This window comes from Podarcis gaigeae (genome assembly GCF_964106915.1).
Source record: "Podarcis gaigeae genome assembly, chromosome: 2".
NCBI classification, from domain to species: Eukaryota; Metazoa; Chordata; class Lepidosauria; order Squamata; family Lacertidae; genus Podarcis; species Podarcis gaigeae.
Window position 1 is genome coordinate 120,954,731 of NC_139679.1, and position 20,961 is coordinate 120,975,691.

At 46.5% G+C, this 20,961-nt stretch overlaps 3 protein-coding genes and 1 long non-coding RNA gene across 5 annotated transcripts in view; 2 read left to right on the forward strand and 2 right to left on the reverse strand.

Annotated features, from left to right (window-relative positions):
* The window catches only part of LOC310837436 (uncharacterized protein), a 103,154-nt gene that overhangs the window by 59,974 nt on the left and 22,219 nt on the right, over positions 1-20,961 (forward strand). The window lies entirely within an intron of this gene.
* On the reverse strand, positions 2,575-4,201 carry LOC310838213. Its single transcript, XR_014560812.1, has 2 exons — positions 4,074-4,201; positions 2,575-4,010 (listed from the first exon to the last, which is right to left on the reverse strand). It is a non-coding gene; the product is annotated as an uncharacterized lncRNA (long non-coding RNA).
* Positions 5,688-10,225, reverse strand: LOC310837943 (uncharacterized protein; the record flags this gene model as incomplete). 2 transcript variants are annotated; one of them, XM_083725200.1, is made up of 3 exons in its annotated part: positions 10,121-10,225; positions 7,247-7,373; positions 5,688-6,475 (listed from the first exon to the last, which is right to left on the reverse strand). In XM_083725200.1, exons 2-3 carry the CDS (start codon positions 7,275-7,277, stop codon positions 5,688-5,690), a joined length of 819 nt encoding a protein of 272 aa, XP_083581326.1. In that variant the 5' UTR covers positions 7,278-7,373; positions 10,121-10,225. The 2 variants fall into 2 exon arrangements, with proteins under 2 accessions (XP_083581326.1, XP_083581327.1); XM_083725201.1 differs by lacking the exon at positions 10,121-10,225 and having other exon boundaries at positions 7,257-7,352.
* Positions 12,805-19,270, forward strand: LOC310837338 (uncharacterized protein). Its single transcript, XM_083723758.1, has 4 exons — positions 12,805-12,939; positions 15,163-15,961; positions 16,168-16,240; positions 17,754-19,270. Exons 2-4 carry the CDS (start codon positions 15,218-15,220, stop codon positions 19,121-19,123), a joined length of 2,187 nt encoding a protein of 728 aa, XP_083579884.1. The 5' UTR covers positions 12,805-12,939; positions 15,163-15,217; the 3' UTR covers positions 19,124-19,270.

Below are 20,961 nucleotides of genomic sequence, written 5' to 3' on the forward strand. Positions count from 1 at the left end.
TCCTAACTTCCCTATACAGTCATACCTCTTGTTACATTTGCTTCAGGTTGAGCGTTTTCAGGTTGCGACCCGGAAGTACCGGAAAGGGTTACTTCCGGGTTTCGCCGCTCGTGCATGCGCAGAAGCGCAAAATGACGTCATGCGCATGCGCAGAAGCGGCGAATCACGACCCGCGCAGATGCGGGTTGCATTCTGCTCATGTTGCGAACGGGGCTCCGGAACAGATCCCGTTCGCTCCCAGAGGTACCACTGTACAGCACGCAAGGCCGTCTTAAGCATATGTGGCACTGGGGTTCAAAAACCCGCCCTTCCAGGTTGCCCAAAGTTGTTGACTTTTTTGCATACCTGAAGGAGCGTCTCCACCCCCATCGTTCTGCCCGGACACTGAGGTCCAGCTCTGAGGGCCTTCTGGTGGTTCCCTCACTGAGATAAGCCAAGTTACAGGGAACCAGGCAGAGGGCCTTCTCGGTAGTGGCACCCGCCCTGTGGAACGCCCTCCCACCAGATGTCAAAGAGAACAACAACTACTGAAGGAGTGAGGACCAGGGGTCCACCTGGGTCCACTTTGGAGAGCCAGACTGAAACCATTTTATAAGGAGCAAGCTGAAAGATAAAAACTATTTCTCTCCTCTGCCTGCACACAGCATTTTTGTAAATGCAGCAAGTGTGGTCAGAGCACTTCACACCTGCTCTAGCTGTTGACCCAATTCCAGTAAACAGACCGAGAAAAGAGCGAACAACAGGAAGATGTAGCCCGCCACAAGACTAACGGTGGGAACACAGATGGTCAATGTGGTTTTACAAGGAATTGCAAATAGGTCAAGAGGATTATAAGCTTACAGCACCACCTAGTGGATAATGCAGCTTTGAACCAAAGGCCGCCACCAATTTTTCTATTGGTAGAGCTTTTAATGAATATGCATAAAGGGGGATGTCTGGGAGGGGGAAAGGGGGGCTGAACTGTGCTTTTGCCTTAGAGCATAAAAGTTGTCTGCATCTGACTGACGGTGGGCATTCTCTCATTTTTGCTGAATGTACCCACTTTGCTTTGCTTGTCTGACAAATAAACCAAAGTCAATAAAACTTCTTTTAAAAATATTGCTGCCTGGATTTTTCCATTCTGGTCTGGATTCTGAAGTCTCCAACACTACCAGACTTTTAGAAGACATCTGAAGGCAGCCCTGTTCAGGGAAGCTTTTAATGTTTGATGTATTAGAGTATTTTAATATTTTTTTTGGAAGCCGCCCAGAGTGGCTGGGGAAGCCCAGCCAGATGGGCGGGGTACAAATAATAAATTATGATTATTATGATTATTATGATTATTATAATGGCGGGCTGGTGAGGCACGCACGGCACAGCTGGCCTGACCGGCCCCCTCAGCAGCAACAGAGAAGCCCGATGTGGCAGCGGTGGCAGCAGAGCCAAGCACAACAGTTGAGCCCGAGGCGGCAGCGTGTGCAGGAGGGCAGAGCCGGGTGCCCTGCCTCAGTGCCTTGCTCACCTGCAGCAGAAGAGCTGCGGCGCTCCGACGGGTTTCTGCTCCACTCAGCGGCGGCTGTCGGCTCTTCCCAATCCCTGGACCCCAAATCTTGGCCCCACACTCCTGAGAGCCCGGCGTCCGGGTGCCTCACACCCCTAACGCCTATGAGTAAGGCGGCCCTGACCACACATGCAGAAACCACCTTCTTGACTCTTGGAACCTCTCTTGGTCTCTTGGCAGGTTTTGAATAAACATTCACAAACTTTTTATTGGTAATACAGTGGTACCTCGAGTTACATATGCTTCAGGTTACATACACTTCAGGTTACAGACTCCGCTAACCCAGAAATAGTGCTTCAGGTTAAGAACTTCGCTTCAGGATGAGAACAGAAATCGTGCCTCGGCGGCGCAGCAGCAGCAGGAGGCCCCATTAGCTAAAGTGGTGCTTCAGGTTAAGAACAGTTTCAGGTTAAGAACGGACCTCCAGAACAAAATAAGTACTTAACCTGAAGTATATAGATAGATATATTAAGGATCTTTACAATTTTATAATGCAGTATGCAGAGAATAACATGTGCTGAAACACCAGAGAGAGGAGCTGAGGGAAGTCTGGGGTGGGTGGGAGGGAGAAAATTGGTGGTGGGGGGGGTGAGGATGATGTGTTTTTGATAAATTGTTATGTTGAAATTCCTAATAAAAAATATTTTTTTAAAAAAGGAACCACTCTTGGTCTCATCCACTCAACCCGCCTGTCTTGACATGCAGGGGGTGTCCCTAACTCACCGAGGGTTTGAGACCCATCCGCTCCCCTCACCTGGTTTAGCCAGCCAGTTGGAGCCGTTTCCTGGGATTGTGGCCGCTGTTGCATGCAGACAGCTTCTAGGAGCCACAGGTGAGATCTGAGTGCAGGTTGGGGACCAAAGGTGGACAAACCACCCCAGAAGGAGCCTGGTGTGTGTCCCCCCCCCCCAAAGTACTACCTCTCCCCTAACATTCCTTTGTTAAATCAGTTTTATTAATTTTCCAGTAAAAAAATATCCAATTAACATATCAAATCATAATCTAATAAAAATAAAAAACAAAAATAAAAAAGGTTGAATTATCTTCCAAATTATAATTTTTAAATTTTCTGGCTTCCCATAGTCTGGACCTTGAAGCATAACTCCAAATCTCAATCCTGCCTCTCGTCGTTGTTTCCATATTTCCACATCTCGATTTTAACACTCTGACTTCTCGTCTCTGACTCTACGATTCTCAGTCATGTCAGAAATCATAGTATCCTTTCGTCCGTCAAATACAGCTTTGTTTGTGTAATATACTTCTCTGACTGTCTTTTTGCTAGCACAGCTTCATCTGGCTCCATTCCAACCCGGGCTGTTATCCAACTCTCTGAATCCCCAAACATTTCCATAATAAAAACATCAGTGGATTCTACACAATGAAACCTGATCCCACAATGCATTTGTTGCTCTTTCAGGTGCTGTGGAGCTTATCCCCCCCCCCCATTGTCCCACTGTTATTTAAAAAATAAGGTAGGCAAGTTGCTGTTGTCCCAGTTCATCCCTTTTGCTGTTGTCCCAGTTCATCCCTTGAATGTCCACAGAAAGAAAGATGGATTAAATGGCAACATTGAAAGAAGAATGGGGGAAACAGGTGACAGTTATTAATGGAATTTTCAGAAACAACTGAACCAAGATTAACTCTTTTTAAAAGTCATTTTATTTTTGTGGGGGCAAAAATTCTTTCCTCTTCCATATGCCCCCTCCCCGACCTCAAATCTTTTCTGGGTTTCCCTCCCACAACCCTCCAGAGCTGATTTGGGGACAACTCAGATTGTCCCCAAATATTGAGCTGAAAATCACCCTTAATATGTAAAACAGCAAGTCAGGGAACTGCTACATCACCACCAAATTTCCAAGTTTTTGCAAAGGAAATAGAGAAGAATAGGCGGTAAGGAAAGAAAATGGAAGATAACCCCTTACATGTTCTCCGTATAAAATTCCCACATTGACCCTTTTTAAACGTATTGACTTTAGTCCTCCTTGTATTAAATTGATGCCAGTTATCCTTCTCAGGATCCTTCACCGGGAAATTATTTCCCTTAGCTGCTACCAAAAATATATACAGACATTCATACAATAGCCGTAAAGGTAAAGGTAAAGGGACCCCAGACCGTTAGGTCCAGTCGTGACAGACTCTGGGGTTGCGGCGCTCATCTCGTTTTATTGGCTGAGAGAGCCAGGATGACTAAGCCACTTCTGGCGAACCAGAGCAGCACACGGAAACGCCGTTTACCTTCCCGCCGGAGTGGTACCTATTTATCTACTTGCACTTTGACATGCTTCCAAACTGCTAGGTTGGCAGGAGCAGGGGATTCGAACCGCCGACCTTCTGATTGGCAAGTCCTAGGCTCTGTGGTTTAACCCACAGCGCCACCCGCGTCTCTACAATAGCTTTACAAAACTGTTAATATAAAACCGGGGAGGTTATAGGGGCTTGGGGGATATTAACAAACATTTCAAATCATCTGCTCATTCCAAAGTTGTTTAAACTTTGTTCCAGCCTTGTTCAAACCTAGGTGGTAGTGGGGAACAAAAAAAAAAAAAAAAAATACACCTTCCTAATGAGCCCAGGTTAATTTTCGCCAATTTTCTCCCAGTCGTTCCCAACCTGGTGCCCTCCAGAGCTTTTGGACTAGAATTCCCATGTAGTCTGGTGCTGGTGGGAGTTTTAGTACAACTGGAGGGTGCCAAATTCATGATGTCTGTCATATCCCAGCTTCCAAGTCTGGGTACCAGGTTTGCGTTGCACATCCTGGTATGCCCCACGGAGAGCCTCAAGGTCCATAAATAACAACACCCTAGTGGTCCCAGGCCCTAAGGAAGTTAGATTGGCTTTGACCAGAGCCAGGGCCTTTTCAACTCTGGCCCTGGCTGGGTGGAACGCTCTGCCTCATGAGACCAGGGCCCTGCAGGATCTGATTTCTTTCCGCAGGGCCTGTAAGACAGAGTTGATCCGCCTGGCCTTTGGCTTGGAGCCAATTTGATTCCCTCCCTCTCTCTCTCTTTCCCCCCCCCCCTTTCTTTTCCTTCTCCTCCTGCGATGAGGCTACATTTTAATATTTTAATGTTCCATTATTTTAATGTTGTATTTTATTTTTGTTTTTAAGTTGTAATCATTCATCTTGTTTTTATTATTGCTTGTAAGCCACTCTGAGCCCGGCCTTGGCTGGGGAGGGCGGGGTATAAATAAAAAATTATTATTATTATTATTATTATTATTATTATTATTATTATTATTATTATTCAGATCTAGCTGCCATCAACTTATTTTTTTTAAAGTGCCACCTCATCCTTTGCTACTTGCCCGTTTTAAAATGTTAAGAAAATGACCTTGGGATTATTATTATTATTCACCCACCCTTCACCCAAAGACCCCAGGGCGGGTTGCAACAATTAAAACACAAGCTTAGTTTTTAACAGGTCGGGGTTGAGTTGGATCGGCTCGTACGTCTTTTAGCTTGTATTCTTGCTTTTATACTTTCTTCGTAAGTTGTTTTCAGTTCTCTCTGCTGGAAAAAAGGGGCCTGGAAGAACAGGATTTCTGTCTCGCCTGTCTAGCAATGTGGCAAAGATGGGCGGGAAAGGGAACGGGCAAGCACGATCCTTGCATCGCCGGGGGTTGGACTAGATGACCCGTGGATCCCTTTCAACCCTATAATTCTATGATCAATAAACAGCCCAAGGCACATTCCCATGGGAATGACAATTCCCAAGACTCGCAACCCAGGGAAGTGAGACCCATGGGCAGGATAGAGAACACATTTTGGGGTGGGGGCTAATCTGATTCAGGCACTCAGAGCTGTGAGGCACCAAGAGAATTAAGAAGCCCTTCCCACTGGAGGGAAGGAAGAGTGGCGTCTTTAGTGCCCTCCCTAACCCCACCCCGTTATAAAGATTTCAGAAATGAAAATGAAAGAAATCTTGAAATATTCTGTACAACACTGTAATACCATTTCAGCACAACATTCTGGCAAAGAGTTTCTCCCCTGTGAGAGTTCTCTGATGTGAAGTAAGATTCCTCCTGAGCCCCTTTCCACAGTCTCTTCACTTTTAGGGCATCTCCCTCGTCCTGCTAAGTCTTCCGCTGCAATATTCAGCTCCCCCCCCCCAACATTTATGTAGTTTCTCCGGCGCTGACTCTTGTCTCAGGCCCGTTCCACCCTCCATAACTTAACATGGTTGCTCCCGTGCTCCCCTGTGTAGATTATCTGATGAGCAGTAAGGAGCTGGCTGGGACTCAGGCCCTTCCCACACTCCACGCATTTCGGGCTCAGCCCCTGTTCGCACTCCACACATTCCGGCGTTTCTGCCTGAGCATGTTTCTTTTTATGCCTGTTGAGACTGATGCTGCGACTGAAGCTTTTCCCGCACTCGAGGCATTTGTAGGGCTTCTCGCCGGTGTGGGTTCTTTCGTGCGCCGTGAGGATGGAATTGCGTCCGAAGCTTTTCCCGCACTCGAGGCATTTGTAGGGTTTCTCCCCGGCGTGGCTTCTCTGATGTCTCTTAAGGGTCCCGCTCCTGTTGAAGCGCTTCCCGCATTCCACACACTCGTAGGGTTTCTCCCCCGTGTGGATTCTCTGATGTGCAGTAAGAGTCCCGCTGTCGCTGTAGCTCTTTCCGCACTCCACGCACTGATACGGTTTCTCCCCTGTGTGGGTGACACGGTGCCGATTGTAGTCCGACCTGCATTTGAAGATCTTCGCACACACGGGACACTGGATCCCTCGCTTGCCTTTGGGATCTTTTTTTGGGATCAGGAATTCACAACCTTCAGCCACCTTGGAAAGGGAGGATTTGATTTTCTCGTTCTTCGACTGCTTCGCTTTCTGCCTTTTTGATGCCTTTGGATCCTTAAACGTTTCCTGTCCTGCTTTTTGCTTCATTGCTTTGATAGAGGGCTCCTTCTCACTTTCACTCTCCTGCCAATCACCCGCTGGGGGCAGAGGAAAGGGGAAAAAATATTTTATTTTTTTAAAATAATATTTTTTCAAAATTTTAAAGGGTACAAAAAGAAAAAAGAGAAAAAATAAAAATAAAAAGACAGAAAAAATACAATCATTTTAAAAAAAGAACAAATCGAACCTTTACATAGCTTTCTTCCTTTACTTATTTCCTTGATCTCCTCACACCTCCCATTTTTGTATTCTAATTCAAATTATTATTTCAGCAAATCCTTCCAACCTTGTTTTTATCTTAATAATTTGTTTTAATATACTGTAATTTTATGTTCTCTCTTTCATCAATTCATTTTTACTTAATCCTTTATATAATTTCTGCCAAAACAACATAATTTTCTTTTCCCAACATCTTTCTAACAATCCTTAATTTTACAATATTTTTGAAGATAAGCTTTAATTTTTTCCCCATCTTCTTCCACCGAAGGAAAAAAAATAAAACCCCACAGTTAAACATGGGAAAAAGGAACAGCGCACCAAAGAAACTCGAATTAATTCGGAACAATTAGAAATCATTTATTTATTACATTTGCGTACAACCTTTTCCTCCAAGGAGTTTAACGTGGCAAACATGATTTCCCCCTTCCCATTTTACACTGGTGTAAATGAGATGTCTCAAAGCTGCTGGAAACTGTAGCTCTGTGAGAAGCAAACTACAGATCCCAGCATTCTTTGGGGGGGTATCATGCAGCTCTGCGCTAGGAATCCATCCCTTCAGTGGCCCTCAGCTGTGGAAAAAGTGCCCTTACCTGCAGAGACCTCATTACCAAAATCCCCCATCACAACTTCCTTGTAAAGAGTTCTTTGCCCTGGATCCAGGAAATCTCACTCCTCTTTGGGGATGTGCACACCTGCCGCCTCCAACGTCGCCAGTTACTGAAAGAAAGAAAAAAGGGCTTTCAGTTTTAAATGGTTGTGGGAAATTGCAGTCAAATATAACTAGCAAGGGATGCGGGTGGAGCTGTGGGTTAAACCACAGAGCCTAGGACTTGCTGATCAGAAGGTCGGTGGTTCGAATCCCCACGACGGGGTGAGCTCTCGTTGCTCGGTCCCTGCTCTTGCCAACCTAGCAATTCAAAAGCACGTCAAAGTGCAAATAGATAAATAGGTACCACTCCGGCGGGAAGGTAAACGGTGTTTCCGTGCGCTGCTCTGGTTCGCCAGAAGCGGCTTAGTCATGCTGGCCACATGACCCGGAAGCTGTACGCCGGCTCCCTTGGCCAATAAAGTGAAATGAGCACTGCAACCCCAGAGTTGTCCGCGACTGGACCTAATGGTCAGGGCTCCCTTTACCTTTATAACTAGCAAGCATAGGGCTAGTTAATGCATGAAGGGGTTAAGACCACAGAAGTTTATTCTAGACTCAGGTCATGTTCCTGGAAGAAAGTTAATTTTCCTAGTTTGTTCGTTTTCTTTCATCTTATGAACCCACCTTGCTCACTACAAACTCAGACCGCTATTTCACTATATTTTATATCCCAAGATTTCTGCTTGTGTTTATTTGTTGCTGCATGGATAAATGCACGAACCTGACTTTAGTTTGTAAGTAAAGTATGCCACCCACGTATTCCTGTATTGCAAGGGTCGGAGTAGATGACTTCTGGGGTCCCTTATAACTCCCAGGTGACAAGTCTGCAAAAGGAGTCGGATCCACCAGATAAGCTTTTATTTACCCCTCCAGAGCAAAGGAGTCCAGCCAAACTCTCAAGAGGGGGTCTGGAGAAGACCCTTCACCACTTTGAAAAGCAGCAACCTCAGAGGGAAGGGGGGGGGGATAATTTATTTATTGCCACTGCCTTGATGGCAGAAAGTGAGGAGGAATTAAAGAACCTTTTAATGAGGGTGAAAGAGGAGAGCGCAAAATATGGTCTGAAGCTCAAAATTAAAAAAAACGAAGATCATGGCCACTGGTCCCATCACCTCCTGGCAAATAGAAGGGGAAGAAATGGAGGCAGTGAGAGATTTTACTTTCTTGGGCTCCATGATCACTGCAGATGGTGACAGCAGTCACGAAATTAAAAGACACCTGCTTCTTGGGAGGAAGGCGATGGCAAACCTAGACAGCATCTTAAAAAGCAGAGACATCACCTTGCCAACAAAGTCTGTCTAGTTAAAGCCATGGTTTTCCCAGTAAGTGATGTATGGAAGTAAGAGCTGGACCATAAAGAAGGCTGATCGCCGAAGAATTGACGCTTTTGAATTATGGTGCTGGAGGAGACTCTTGAGAGTCCCTTGGACTGCAAGAAGATCAAACCTATCCATTCTGAAGGAGATCAGCCCTGAGTGCTCACTGGAAGGACAGATCCTGAAGCTGAGGCTCCAATACTTTGGCCACCTCATGAGAAAAGAAGACTCCCTGGAAAAGACCCGGATGTTGGGAAAGATGGAGGGCACAAGGAGAAGGGGACGGCAGAGGACGAGATGGTTGGACAGTGTTCTCGAAGCTACCAGCATGAGTTTGACCAAACTGCGGGAGGCAGTGGAGGACAGGAGTGCCTGGCGTGCTCTGGTCCATGGGGTCACGAAGAGCTGGACATGACGGCAAATTGGAACCAAACAGGCTCTCTTCAGGTCCAGAAACTCCAAAAGCAGTTCCCCCTCTGGCTCTGTAGAATGAAAGCCGCTCCACCTCTTTCTGTGTGGCTGGTGGCCTCTCCTTCCTTGGAGGTTTTTAAGCAGAGGTTGGAAGGCCATCTGTCTGTCCTGAATGCTTTAACCGAGATTCCTGGATTGCAAGGGGGTTAGACTAGATGAGTCTCAGGGTCCCTTCCAACTCTGCAATTCCATGATACACCCCCCACAGGGACTGAATGGAGCTCTTAGGAAGGAAGATCCTGCAACTGAGAAAAATGCAGTTTTGAAGCCAGTAGACCAGGAGACTCTTAATCCCAGGGTTGTGGGTTCAAATCCCACGTTGGTTAAAAGATTGGCCTCAACTAGGGCCAGGGCCTTTTCAGTACTGGCCCCAACCTGGTGGAACGCTCTGTCACAAGAGACTAGGGCCCTGCAGGACTTGACATTTTTCACAGGACCTGCAAGACAGAGCTGTTCCGCCTGGCCTTTGGTTTGGACTCAGCCTGACCCTTATGTTTCACTCCCCTTATAGTCTTGATTTATCGGCTACTTTAAAATGAGGCCACATTTTAAATTGCATTTTAACCTGTATTTTAAATTGGCCCCGCTCTTTCCCCCCTATTATGTTTTTACTGTGATTTTATTGGTGTTTAGCCGCCCTGAGCCCGGCTCTGGCCGGGGAGGGCAGGGTATAAATAAAATTTATTATTTTTATTATTATTATCCCCACATTGCAGGGGCTTGGACTGGAATGATCCTCTGTAGATCCCTTCCGACCCTACAATTCTATGGCACTTTGCAGCTGCAAAACCCAAGATTCTTGGGACCGTGGAGTCACCTTCCTTATATCCTTAATTTTTTGTGTTTTTTAAGAGGGTCTGCCAGCAAGGCTGCTTCTTCTCTACCAAATCAGCCCCCCAGCCAAATATCCTGGGGGGGGGGAGGCTTCAAAAGAGCCTTGTGCAAAGGGGGCACCCAGCTGATGGACCCCCATTTTGCAACCTGAGCTCCTGGGTCAAAAGGAAACTCTGAGCCTCTGAACCCTTTACCTCTTTGGTCCTGCCCTGTGCAGCATCTGCCTCCCGGCCGAGGGACGTCGCCAGGCCTCCTTCCCCTTCCTGGAGGACCAAAGCAAGTGGCTCACTCTGGCCTCCCCTCCCCACAACTTGACAAGCTTCCTTCCCCTCTAGGAGCCGCAGCTCAGTGTTTTTAACCATGGGAGGGCTGAGCGTCAGAGGCTGCCTTCGCCTGGCCTTCCCCGCGCCTGCCATGCGTCCGGTATTTACCGGACAGAGGCAAGACGGGATTTTCGGGAAGCGATGTAGCCGTGTTGGTCTGCCATAGTCAAAACAAAATTTTTTTTTTTCCAGTAGCACCTTAAAGACCAACTAAGTCAGTTCTTGGTATGAGCTTTCGTGTGCATGCACTGTGCATGCACACGAAAGCTCATACCAAGAACTGACTTAGTTGGTCTTTAAGGTGCTACTGGAATTTTTTTTTTGTTTTTATATATATATGTAACAAAAATTTATAACAGGCAAATGCCCGGGAAAATCCGGGCGTGTGGCAGCCCCTATCGGAAGTGTTGATTTATTGGCGATTTCCCCCCAAAATAGCTAAAAAGCTTCGTTTTCGGGGGGGGGGAGATTTTGCAACAGCTTTGCCCCACCCCAAATAATCAACAACTTTGAAATATGGCAATCTCCCCCTGGTTGCTTCCAAGGTGTCCCTGTCTGTCATTGTTGCATACAGGTAAATTTGGGCTGATTTATCATCCTTTGTCTGATTTGGAGTCCGATACTCTTTTGAATGTTTCCTATAGAATCACAGAATTTTGGAGCTGGAAGGGGTCCTAAGGATCATCTAGTCCAACCCCTTGCAATGCAGCTGTGATCGAACCTGCAACCTTGGCATTGTCAGCACCGCTCCAACCCACAGAGTGATCCAGGCTCTGAGGTTTGTGAGGAGGAGATTATTGGTTTGTTTTCTTCTTACTTTTATGATGCATTTTGCATTTCTCATATTGTAATTTTATTTTGTGAACCAGCCTGAGAGCTACGGATGGAGGGCGGAATACAAATTTAACAATTAACAATAATACTGTTTTTAAAATAGGTTGCACAAATAAAAGGGAGGTCTTGCACAAGATCGGGTTATATTTTCTGCTACAGTGGTACCTCGGGTTAAGTACTTAATTTGTTCCAGAGGTCCGTTCTTAACCTGAAACTGTTCTTAACCTGAAGCACCACTTTAGCTAACGGGGCCTCCTCCTGCTGCTGGAGCACAAATTCTGTTCTCATCCTGAAGCAAAGTTCTTAACCTGAAGCACTATTTCTGGGTTAGCGGAGTCTGTAACCTGAAGTGTATGTAACCTCTGTACTGGTGTGTTTCAACCAGGTGGCTTCTTTCAGAGAATCCTGGGAGCTGTAGTTTCCCCATCACCGAGCTACAGTTCCCACCACCCTTCATGAACTACAGTTCCCAGGGTTTCCTGGAGAAAGCCATGAGCTTTAAACTTGCTTTGAAGAAAGCAAGGCTCTGATCTGGTCTTCACCGGTGTCTGGTAATCCCAACAAAGCTCACCTGGTCAAAACATTTTGCCACCCAGGGGGGGCAACCCAACTTGAATAAACCCAGGGGGGGGGCAAGCAAGCCCCACCCCACATAATTGATCACATGACACAGCACACACACACCATTTGAATGGCAATGCCCATCAACTTTGGGGGTCCACTTTATTTTTTATTTTTTTTAAATGATATTTATTCCAAGTTTAAAAGTTACAAAAAGAAAAGAAGAACAATACCAAATACAAAAGCAAAAAAATACAACAACAACAACAACAGAGAAATAAGAAAAAAAATAAAAATACATTCTCTGAAAAAAAAAGGAAAGAAAAAGCAAAAGAAAGCTCTGCCAGTAGACTCTTCATCTCAGGGTTGCGAGTTCGAGACTCACCTTGGGCAAAAAAGATTCCTGCATTGCAGGGGGTTGCATGGCACATTGAAGGAGCAGGAATATAATTGGCTGCAAATAGAATAGAGCCCTGCATCGCCTTGGAGCCAGGGTGGAGAAACCGACGGGATCAGGGTTCAAATTCCCATGGATTGAGCCTGGGCCCGGCCTACATCACTAGGTTGTTGTGTGTGTGTGTGTTTTTTTAATATATATGATGATCTTTATTGGGTTTTTTTAAATTATATACTATAAATACACATATTACATTACATTTTACATTTGTTCTTGCTCTCAAGAGCTGACTTCCCTCCTTCCTTCTTTTTTGTGTTGTCTTTGACTTTTCGCATTGCCTTTATCCATTTTGTATATAGTTCTTCTTCACTTTTTGTCCATGAAATGTCTGTAAACAAATAAATCTTTCTATATGTACAATTCTTGTTCTCTATCTATATCCATTTACAAATACTGTTCAACAATGGTCATAATATATATTTTTAATTCATTTTGGTATTACTGTCCAATAAATTTATTTGTATATTCCCTTATGATGATTATTTCAATTCTATTGGTTTCCCTATTTCACATCATCTTCTCTATATATAACATAAATTTCCCCCATTCTTCTGGATATGTTTCGAGTTGGGACAAAACTATAATGTATGAAAACACAGTGATAATATTCGACCTGCTTGTGTTGTGTTCAAGCAGAAACTGCTGTCCTTTTTGTACCTTTAATGGTTAAGGGGGAAACAGAGTTCTCCATTTTCCCCCCCACCCTAGAGAGGAAGGAAATGGAAAGCAAGGGGGGGCCGCATTGAGAGTTGCTTCTCCTTCTAGGAACTGGGTTTTTGTGTTCCCTTTTTGGAGAAAATTGGAGGAAGCTTGTGCCTGTGGATGGTGAGTGTTAAAGGTGCATTCATTTTTTTAAAATGGGAATATAGGGGCCTGTTGGAGTTGGGAGAGGGGTGGCTGCAGGAGGAGGAGAGAATGAATGGTAGTGGAAGGGATCACTGTGCAGTGGCAGAACACCTGCTTGGGGTGCAGAAGGTCCCTGGAGTGATGCTGCCAGTCAGTGTAGACAATAGGTAAAGGTAAAGGGACACCTGTCCATTAGGTCCAGTTGTGGCCGACTCTGGGGTTGCGGCGCTCATCTCGTTTTATTGGCAGCGTACAGCTTCCGGGTCATGTGGCCAGCAGGACTTAGCCGCTTCTGGCGAAGCAGAGCAGTGCACGGAAACGCCGTTTATCTTCCCGCCGGAGTGGTACCTATTTATCTACTTGCACTTTGACGTGCTTTTGAACTGCTAGGTTGGCAGGAGCAGGGACCGAGCAACGGGAGCTCACCCCATTGCGGGGATTCGAACCGCCGACCTTCTGATCAGCAAGCCCTAGGCTCAGTGGTTTAACCCACAGCGCCACCCGCGCCCCTAGTGTAGACAATAGTGAGCCTATTTAAAAATCTCTTCCTTTTGAACCATGGGGACTAGCACCTTCCTTGAAGGGAAGGGACCACAGCTCAAGGGTGGGGTGCCTGCTTGCATGTAGAAGGTCTCAGGTTCAGTCTGCGGCATCCCAAGCAGCCTCCCCTACAAAACCCTGGAGAGTTGTCGCTGCCAGTCAGTGCCAGAAGTACTGAACTAGATGTACCAAGGGTTTGGCTCAATAGAAGGCAGCTTCCTTTGTTCCTAAGATTCTTGGAAATTAGGGGTGACTCACAAGTAACAACATCCAATGCCCTTTTAAAATGTGTTGGAGCGGGTTATTGGGTTGTTTTTGTTTTGTTTTGTGATTTTATATTGTGATTTTATCTCATGAACCGCCCTGAGACCTAACAACAACAACAACAACAACCACAAGAAACCCTTGGCAGAGTGAGGGACAGCCCCATTAGATGCAAAACAGTAATTTTTCTGCTATTCATAAAATGGAAAGAGTTGGGCAGAATCGGGTCCCTCCATAGAATCGTAGAAAGGGATCTCCAAGGTCATCTAGTCCAACCATATATATATATATATATATATATATATATATATATATATATATGAGTATATATGAGTATATATGAGTAATATATATATATATATTCTGTTTTACAATTTACAATACTCATTTAAACATCCTTGTAATATCAATGACTTCCCTTCTTCTCTTTCCATGGTTCATTTTGGATAGCATAAATCCCTGCATATTTTATATAAACTAAACCATTCAGTATTCCATTATTGCATCCATCAAAACTTATTTACACTGTTGAAGTTATCATAGAATCATAGAGTTGGAAGAGACCACAAGGGCCATCGAGTCCAACCCCCTGCCAAGCAGGAAACACCATCAGAGCACTCCTGACATATGGTTGTCAAGCCTCTGCTTAAAGACCTCCAAAGAAGGAGACTCCACCACACTCCTTGGCAGCAAATTCCACTGTCGAACAGCTCTTACTGTCAGGAAGTTCTTCCTAATGTTTAGGTGGAATCTTTTTTCTTGTAGTTTGGATCCATTGCTCCGTGTCCGCTTCTCCGGAGCAGAATGAGAGCTTAATGCTGCCAGCATTTTCAAGTGTACACAATTCCCCCCCATATATTCAATAAACATTTTCCAGTCTTCTCTAAACACATGTTTGTCCTGTTCTCTTATTCTATATGTTAAGTCCACAAGATGTGCATATTCCATCAGTTTAAGTTGCCATCCTTCTTTAGCTGGGACCTCTCTCGTTTTCCATAATCCAGCCATTTTCGAACCGTCACAGGTTCCCCATCTGTGGCCCAAAAGACAACAAAGTGCTGCCATATATTGTACCACGGCTATGAATAGTGATGCTGTCCCTTCAGGCTTTGATAGAAACATAGGAGGCGGTTATATTCAGGCAGAGGGGCTCCCAGATTTCAGGCAGGGGACGTTCCCATCCGTGCCAGGAGAGGTCAAGGATTGAACCAGTGGCCTTCTGCATGCAAAGCAGATGTTCTGCCCATGAGCTATGGCTCTCTAGGTCATTATTAACATTTGAAGCTGATATCTCAGATCATTTGTCCATTTGGCTCAGTGCTGTAGACACTGGCTGGCAGCAGCTTTCCAGAGTTTCAGTAATAATAATAATAATAATAATACACAATTTATTTCCTTCATTCATTTGCAGAGCAAAACAAATGGCCTGAGCTGAGAGACAGGCATCCCCAACCTTGTGAGTGAAAATGGCTGCAGAAATCCCAGCAGCCTCTCTGGGTCTCCAGCTCCAGTTGGCACCAGAGGCCGGTGCGAAGCCAGTAATTAAAACGGAGCAGGCGGAATTGGCAAGGCTGGCGCCAGAGATGGCACCGGAAGGGACTGTCTGTCTTGGGGGCAGAGAGGGACTGCATCCGAGCCAGACGGACCCACAACATATCAAAGAGGAGTCGGAAGAGGAGCTGTCGTCCCGGCAATGGGAAGCCCAGTGGCAGGAATTCCTCCGGACTGTGCAGGCCCCACACTCTGGGGGAGAAGGAAGCCCACAGCTCCTAGGGGATGGGGCATGCGGCGAGGCAAAGCCTTCTGGGTCCTCCTTTGAGGGAGCAGCCATTCCCAGCCAGTGGGCTGGAGCAGGAGACAGCAAGACCAGCCAGGGAAACATCGGGCAAGCGAAGGAAATCAAGATGGAGGACGTCAGCAGCTCTGAGGCTCATCGCCAGCTCTTCAGGCAGCTCTGCTACCGGGACGCCCAGGGCCCTCGCGAGGTCTACGGGCTCCTGAGGGAGCTTTGCCATCAGTGGCTGAGGCCAGAGAAGCACACCAAGGAGCAGATCCTGGACCTGGTGATCCTGGAGCAGTTTCTGGCTGTGCTGCCCTCGGAAATGGGGAGCTGGGTGAAGGAGCGAGGCTCAGAGGGCTGCGTCCAGGCCCTGGCCCTGGCAGAGGAGTTCCTTCTGAGGCACCAGGAGGTAGAGAAGGCGGGAGGGCAGGTGAGAGAAGCATTTGGGGGTCCAGAGTCGACAAAGGGGTTAAAGAAGTGGCCATTGTGCTTAAGAACACGACTCCCCGATCACCCAATGAATGGTTGTGACTCCCCGGAGATTAATGCCAGGGATAATGCAAGCTGAGAAGTGAACGTGTTCTCTCTTGCTCTGCAGGGGCTGAATGGGAAAAATGTTTTCTCCTCCTCTTTCAGGGACTGAGGACCATTGGAGAGGCGGCTGCTTGTATCACCAAAGGAGAAAAGCAGGGAAACAGGGTGACTTCAGGTAAAAATTATCTCTTCGCACTTGAATCATCGCTGGAGGGAGAACTGAGGGGTTTTGTTGTGAGTTTACAGGAAAATGTGATCAAAACATCCGTGTGTCAGATAGGGCTGGGCGATACCTGGTTTTCTACATCGCGATACAACCTGATATACCAATACAGCCATACCTCAGGTTACAGATGCTTCAGGTTGCGGGTTTTTGGGATACAGATGTGCCGAAACCTGGAAGTACCGGAATGGGTTACATCTGGGTTTCGGCACATGTGCAGAAGCACCAAATCGCAACCTCCCGCATGGATCACGTTCGCAACTCGCTGTATATCACAATGTCTGAAAGTATTGCAGGAGGCATGGCCACTTTTCTCTATCCGTTTTCTCCATGCCCAGAGTGGCTAGAGAAACCCAGGCAGATGGATGGAGAATAATAATAATAATTACTATTATTATTCCATGCATAATTTGATAGGACTTCTCTCATGTCACGTTTTACTTGATTTTTTCCAAAACCCTTGTGGGAGAAAAATTGTTTTGGGGTTCGACACAGAAGCTCACACCAAATTCACAATTAGACTTAATGTGGTAATCCATTAGAGGGCAGAGTCCAGAGAGTCGGTGATTGCTCTCAAACTATATAGGAAAATGCACATTACCTTGGCTGTTTCTGACGGATTGGATCCTAAAATTCCTAGGTCTCCTGATGAATCGTATACAGTGGTACCTTGGTTTATGAACTTAATCCGTTCCAGAAGTCTGTTCTTAAACTGAAACCGTTGGTAAACCGAGGCGCGCTTTCCCTAATAAGGCCTCCTGCCACCGGAGCTCTTCCACCATTCGGATTAGACTGATTAGGCTGAGGTAAAGTTCTCAAACCAAAACACTATTTCCGGTTTTGCAGAGTTTGTAAACCAAATCATTCTTAAACCGGACTCTTCTTAAACCGAGCTACCACTGTATTTGGAATGGAGGCGTCGTGTAGTAATAATACACACAGAGTCAATGGTCCATCAGTAAAAGAAAAACTTTTACTAAAGGCAAAAAGGCTTCATTACAACAAAAAACAACAACTGCAGAGTAAAAACTGCAAACGTGCGAGGTACAAACAAAAGTAAGAGAGAGAGAGAAAGAAAGAGCAGCTTGCTGAGTGCACAAATTTATCTCTCCTGGCTCAGCATGACCTTCAGATAGTCAGAACAGTATTTGCAACAGAAATGAACCTTCTAGAATGAACTAGAATCTTCCAGCATTTTCCAGTTTCTTCCCTCAAAGACTTTAGCCATGACAGTTTCATCCTCTGGCCAAGCACCTCATTGAACTCTATAATCCACCTGCACTCCTTAGAAACACTTACTCAAACCACTTTTTTTGCAGTATGTGCAGGGCCTTATCTGCAGTTGTCTTTCACTCTAGCCTCATAATGGGTTTAATAGGATTTCTGCCTCACGCTGCAACCTTTTCTCATGGGAAGTTGCTCCTGTTCCATTAATTGAGGCTTGTGTCTCCCTCTCCTCTTGCAGGTGTTGGCAGAGAAAGCGATCAAGATGGCAAAACGCTGAAAGGGGAAACTGAGGCAAAGCAGGCGTGGAGGACAAAACTTGTCGCTCCCGAAGGCGACAATGTGCATGAAGTTCAGATCAAAGAAGAATATTGCGTTGGAAACGACAGGACTGAATTCCCTCTATGTGCAAAAAACTTAGCTAGTAGATCACACCTTAGGAGAATGCACGCTGTGGAGAAACCGTTTAAATGCGCCGACTGTGGGGAGAGCTTCAGTGGCCGGAAAAGCTACGTTATCCACCAAAGAATCCACACAGGGGAGAAACCTTATAAATGCTCGGACTGTGGAAAGAGCTTCAGGCAAAGGATACAGCTTACCATTCATCAGAGAATACACACAAGTGAGAAACCCTTTATGTGCTCAGAGTGTGGAAGGACTTTCCGATGCAGCTCAAACCTCATTTCCCATCGGCGAATCCACATGGCGGACAAACTCTTCCGATGTTCGGTGTGCGGAAAGAGCTTCAACCGCAGCAAAAGTCTGACGTTGCATCAGAAAATCCACACGGGGGTGAAACCCTTCGAATGCTCAGAGTGCAGGAAGATCTTTAGCAGGAGCAAAAGTCTTAACTCGCATCTAAGGATCCATATGGGGGAGAAGCCATATACGTGTTCGGAGTGTGGGAAGAGCTTCAGTAGGAGGACTAGCCTTACTCTGCATCAGAGAAGCCACACAGGGGAGAAGCCGTACATGTGCATCCTGTGTGGAAAGAGGTTCAGCAGGAGCTCGAACCTTCGGTCTCATAAGAAAATCCACACAGAGGGGAAACCGTATAAATGTCTGCAGTGTGGAAAGAGCTACCGTCACAGCATCACCCTTGGTATTCATCAGAGAAGCCATACAGGAGAGGAACCTTATATGTGCTCAGTATGTGGGAAGAGATTCGGTCATAAGCATCACCTTACTTCACATCAGAAAATACACACAGGCGAGAAACCATTTGCCTGTTCCCTGTGCGGAAGGAGCTTCAGCCACAACATCAGTCTTAAGAGACATCAGAGAATCCACACAGGGGAGAAGCCGTATAAGTGCTCGGAGTGCGGGAAGGACTTCAGTCGGAGCACCAATCTTAGGTCCCACCAGAGAATCCACACGGGGGAGAAACCGTACACGTGCTCCGAGTGCGGGAAGAGCTTCAGTCGGAACACCAGCCTCACTTACCATCAGAGAATCCACACGGGGGAGAAACCCTATAAATGCCCAGAGTGTGGAAAGAGCTTCAGTCGGAAAACAGGTCTTACTTCTCACCAGGAAACCCACAAAGGGAGGAATCGTATCGGTGCTCGGAGCATGGAAAGAGCTTCGACAGTCACACACCCTTTTAACTAACGCGAAAGAAACCGTGGAAGGGAAAATGGAGTGAATCCCAATGAGCACAGAAAGAACTTGTGCTGGCATGCAGATCTTCCAAATGATCCTTCTCCAGAAGGTGGTGTATAAATAATTTAGACTGGATATTTCCCGGACTTCTTTGTTTTTCAAATTTGTTGTTGTGTTGTTTAGTCGTTTAGTCGTGTCCGACTCTTTGTGACCCCCTGGACCAGAGCACGCCAGGCACCCCTGTCTTCCACTGCCTCCTGCAGTTTGGTCAGACTCATGCTGGTAGCTTTGAGAACACTGTCCAGCCATCCAGTGGCGTAGCGTGGGGGGTGCAGGGGGGGCCGGCCGCACCGGGCGAAACACCTGGGGTTAGGGCAAATCCACGGGTTAGGGGGTGCAAATCCACGGGTTAGGGGGCGCAAATCCACGGGTTGGGGGGCGCAAATTACTTGCCTTGCCCCAGGTGCTGACAACCCACGCTACACCACTGCAATCATCTCATCCTCTGTCGTCCCCTTCTCCTTGTGCCCTCCATCTTTCCCAGCATCAGGGTCTTTTCCAGGGAGTCTTCTCTTCTCATGAGGTGGCCAAAGTATTGGAGCCTCAGCTTCAGGATCTGTCCTTCCAGTGAGCACTCAGGGCTGATTTCCTTCAGAATGGAGAGGTTGGATCTTCTTGCAGTCCATGGGACTCTCAAGAGTCCCCTCCAGCACCAGAATTCAAAAGCATCAATTCTTCGGCGACCTGCCTTCTTTATGGTCCACCTCTCACTTCCGTACATCACTACTGGTTTTCAAATTTAGAAAAATGCAAAAGAAAAAAAAAGCTTACGGTGCGAAACATGCCGTAGCACGCTATATAAATAAGTAATACACAATTAACTGGATCAGGCCTAAAAATACACTGGGAAATTAAAGAGGAAAAACACAGAAGAAAGGGAAGAGTGTGTTTGTGTCTTTGTGTGTTTTGCCTTTGCTGGGGGATTTCCTTGAACTCTGTGGACGCCTCTCGCTTGTCTAGATGAAGGATGGAGGTTTGGGTATGAGCCTTCACAGCAGACCTCATGATCAGGCTTTCCCAAACTTGGGTCTCCAGCTGTTTTCAGACTACAGTTCCTATCATCCCTGACCACTAGTCCTGCTAGCTAGGGATGGTTGGAGTTCTAGTTCAAAAAACAGCTGGAGACCCAAATTTGGGAAACACTGGGCCAAGATGGTATGGGGAGAGGGGTCCTCCTCAGGTAAAGGTAAAGGGACCATTAGGTCCAGTCGTGGCCGACTCTGGGATTGCGGCGCTCATCTTGCTTTATTGGCCGAGGGAGCCGGCATACAGCTTCCGGGTCATGTGGCCAGCATGACTAAGCCGCTTCTGGCGAACCAGAGCAGCGCACAGAAATGCCATTTACCTTCCCGCCAGAGCGGTACCTATTTATCTACTTGCACTTTGACGTGCTTTCGAACTGCTGGGTTGGCAGGAGCAGGGACCGAGCAACGGGAGCTCACCCCGTCGCGGGGATTCAAACCAGCGACCTTCTGATCAGCAAGTCCTAGGCTCAGTCCAGTGTTTCCCAACCTTGGGCCTCCAGCTGTTTTTGAACTACAATTCCCATCATCCCTGACCACTGGTCTTGCTAGCTAGGGATGATGGGAGTTGTAGTCCAAAAACAGCTGGAGGCCCAAGGTTGGGAAACACACAGTGCCACCCGCGTCCCACGGCAGAACCCACGACCCTTTGAATTTATCTAGGTGGCAGACAGGTACAGCTCTCTGCCTTTGGGGAGGGATAAATGGAAGAGAAACACTTAATTGCTATTTCCATTATAAAAGCATTTATGCTATAAAATAAAG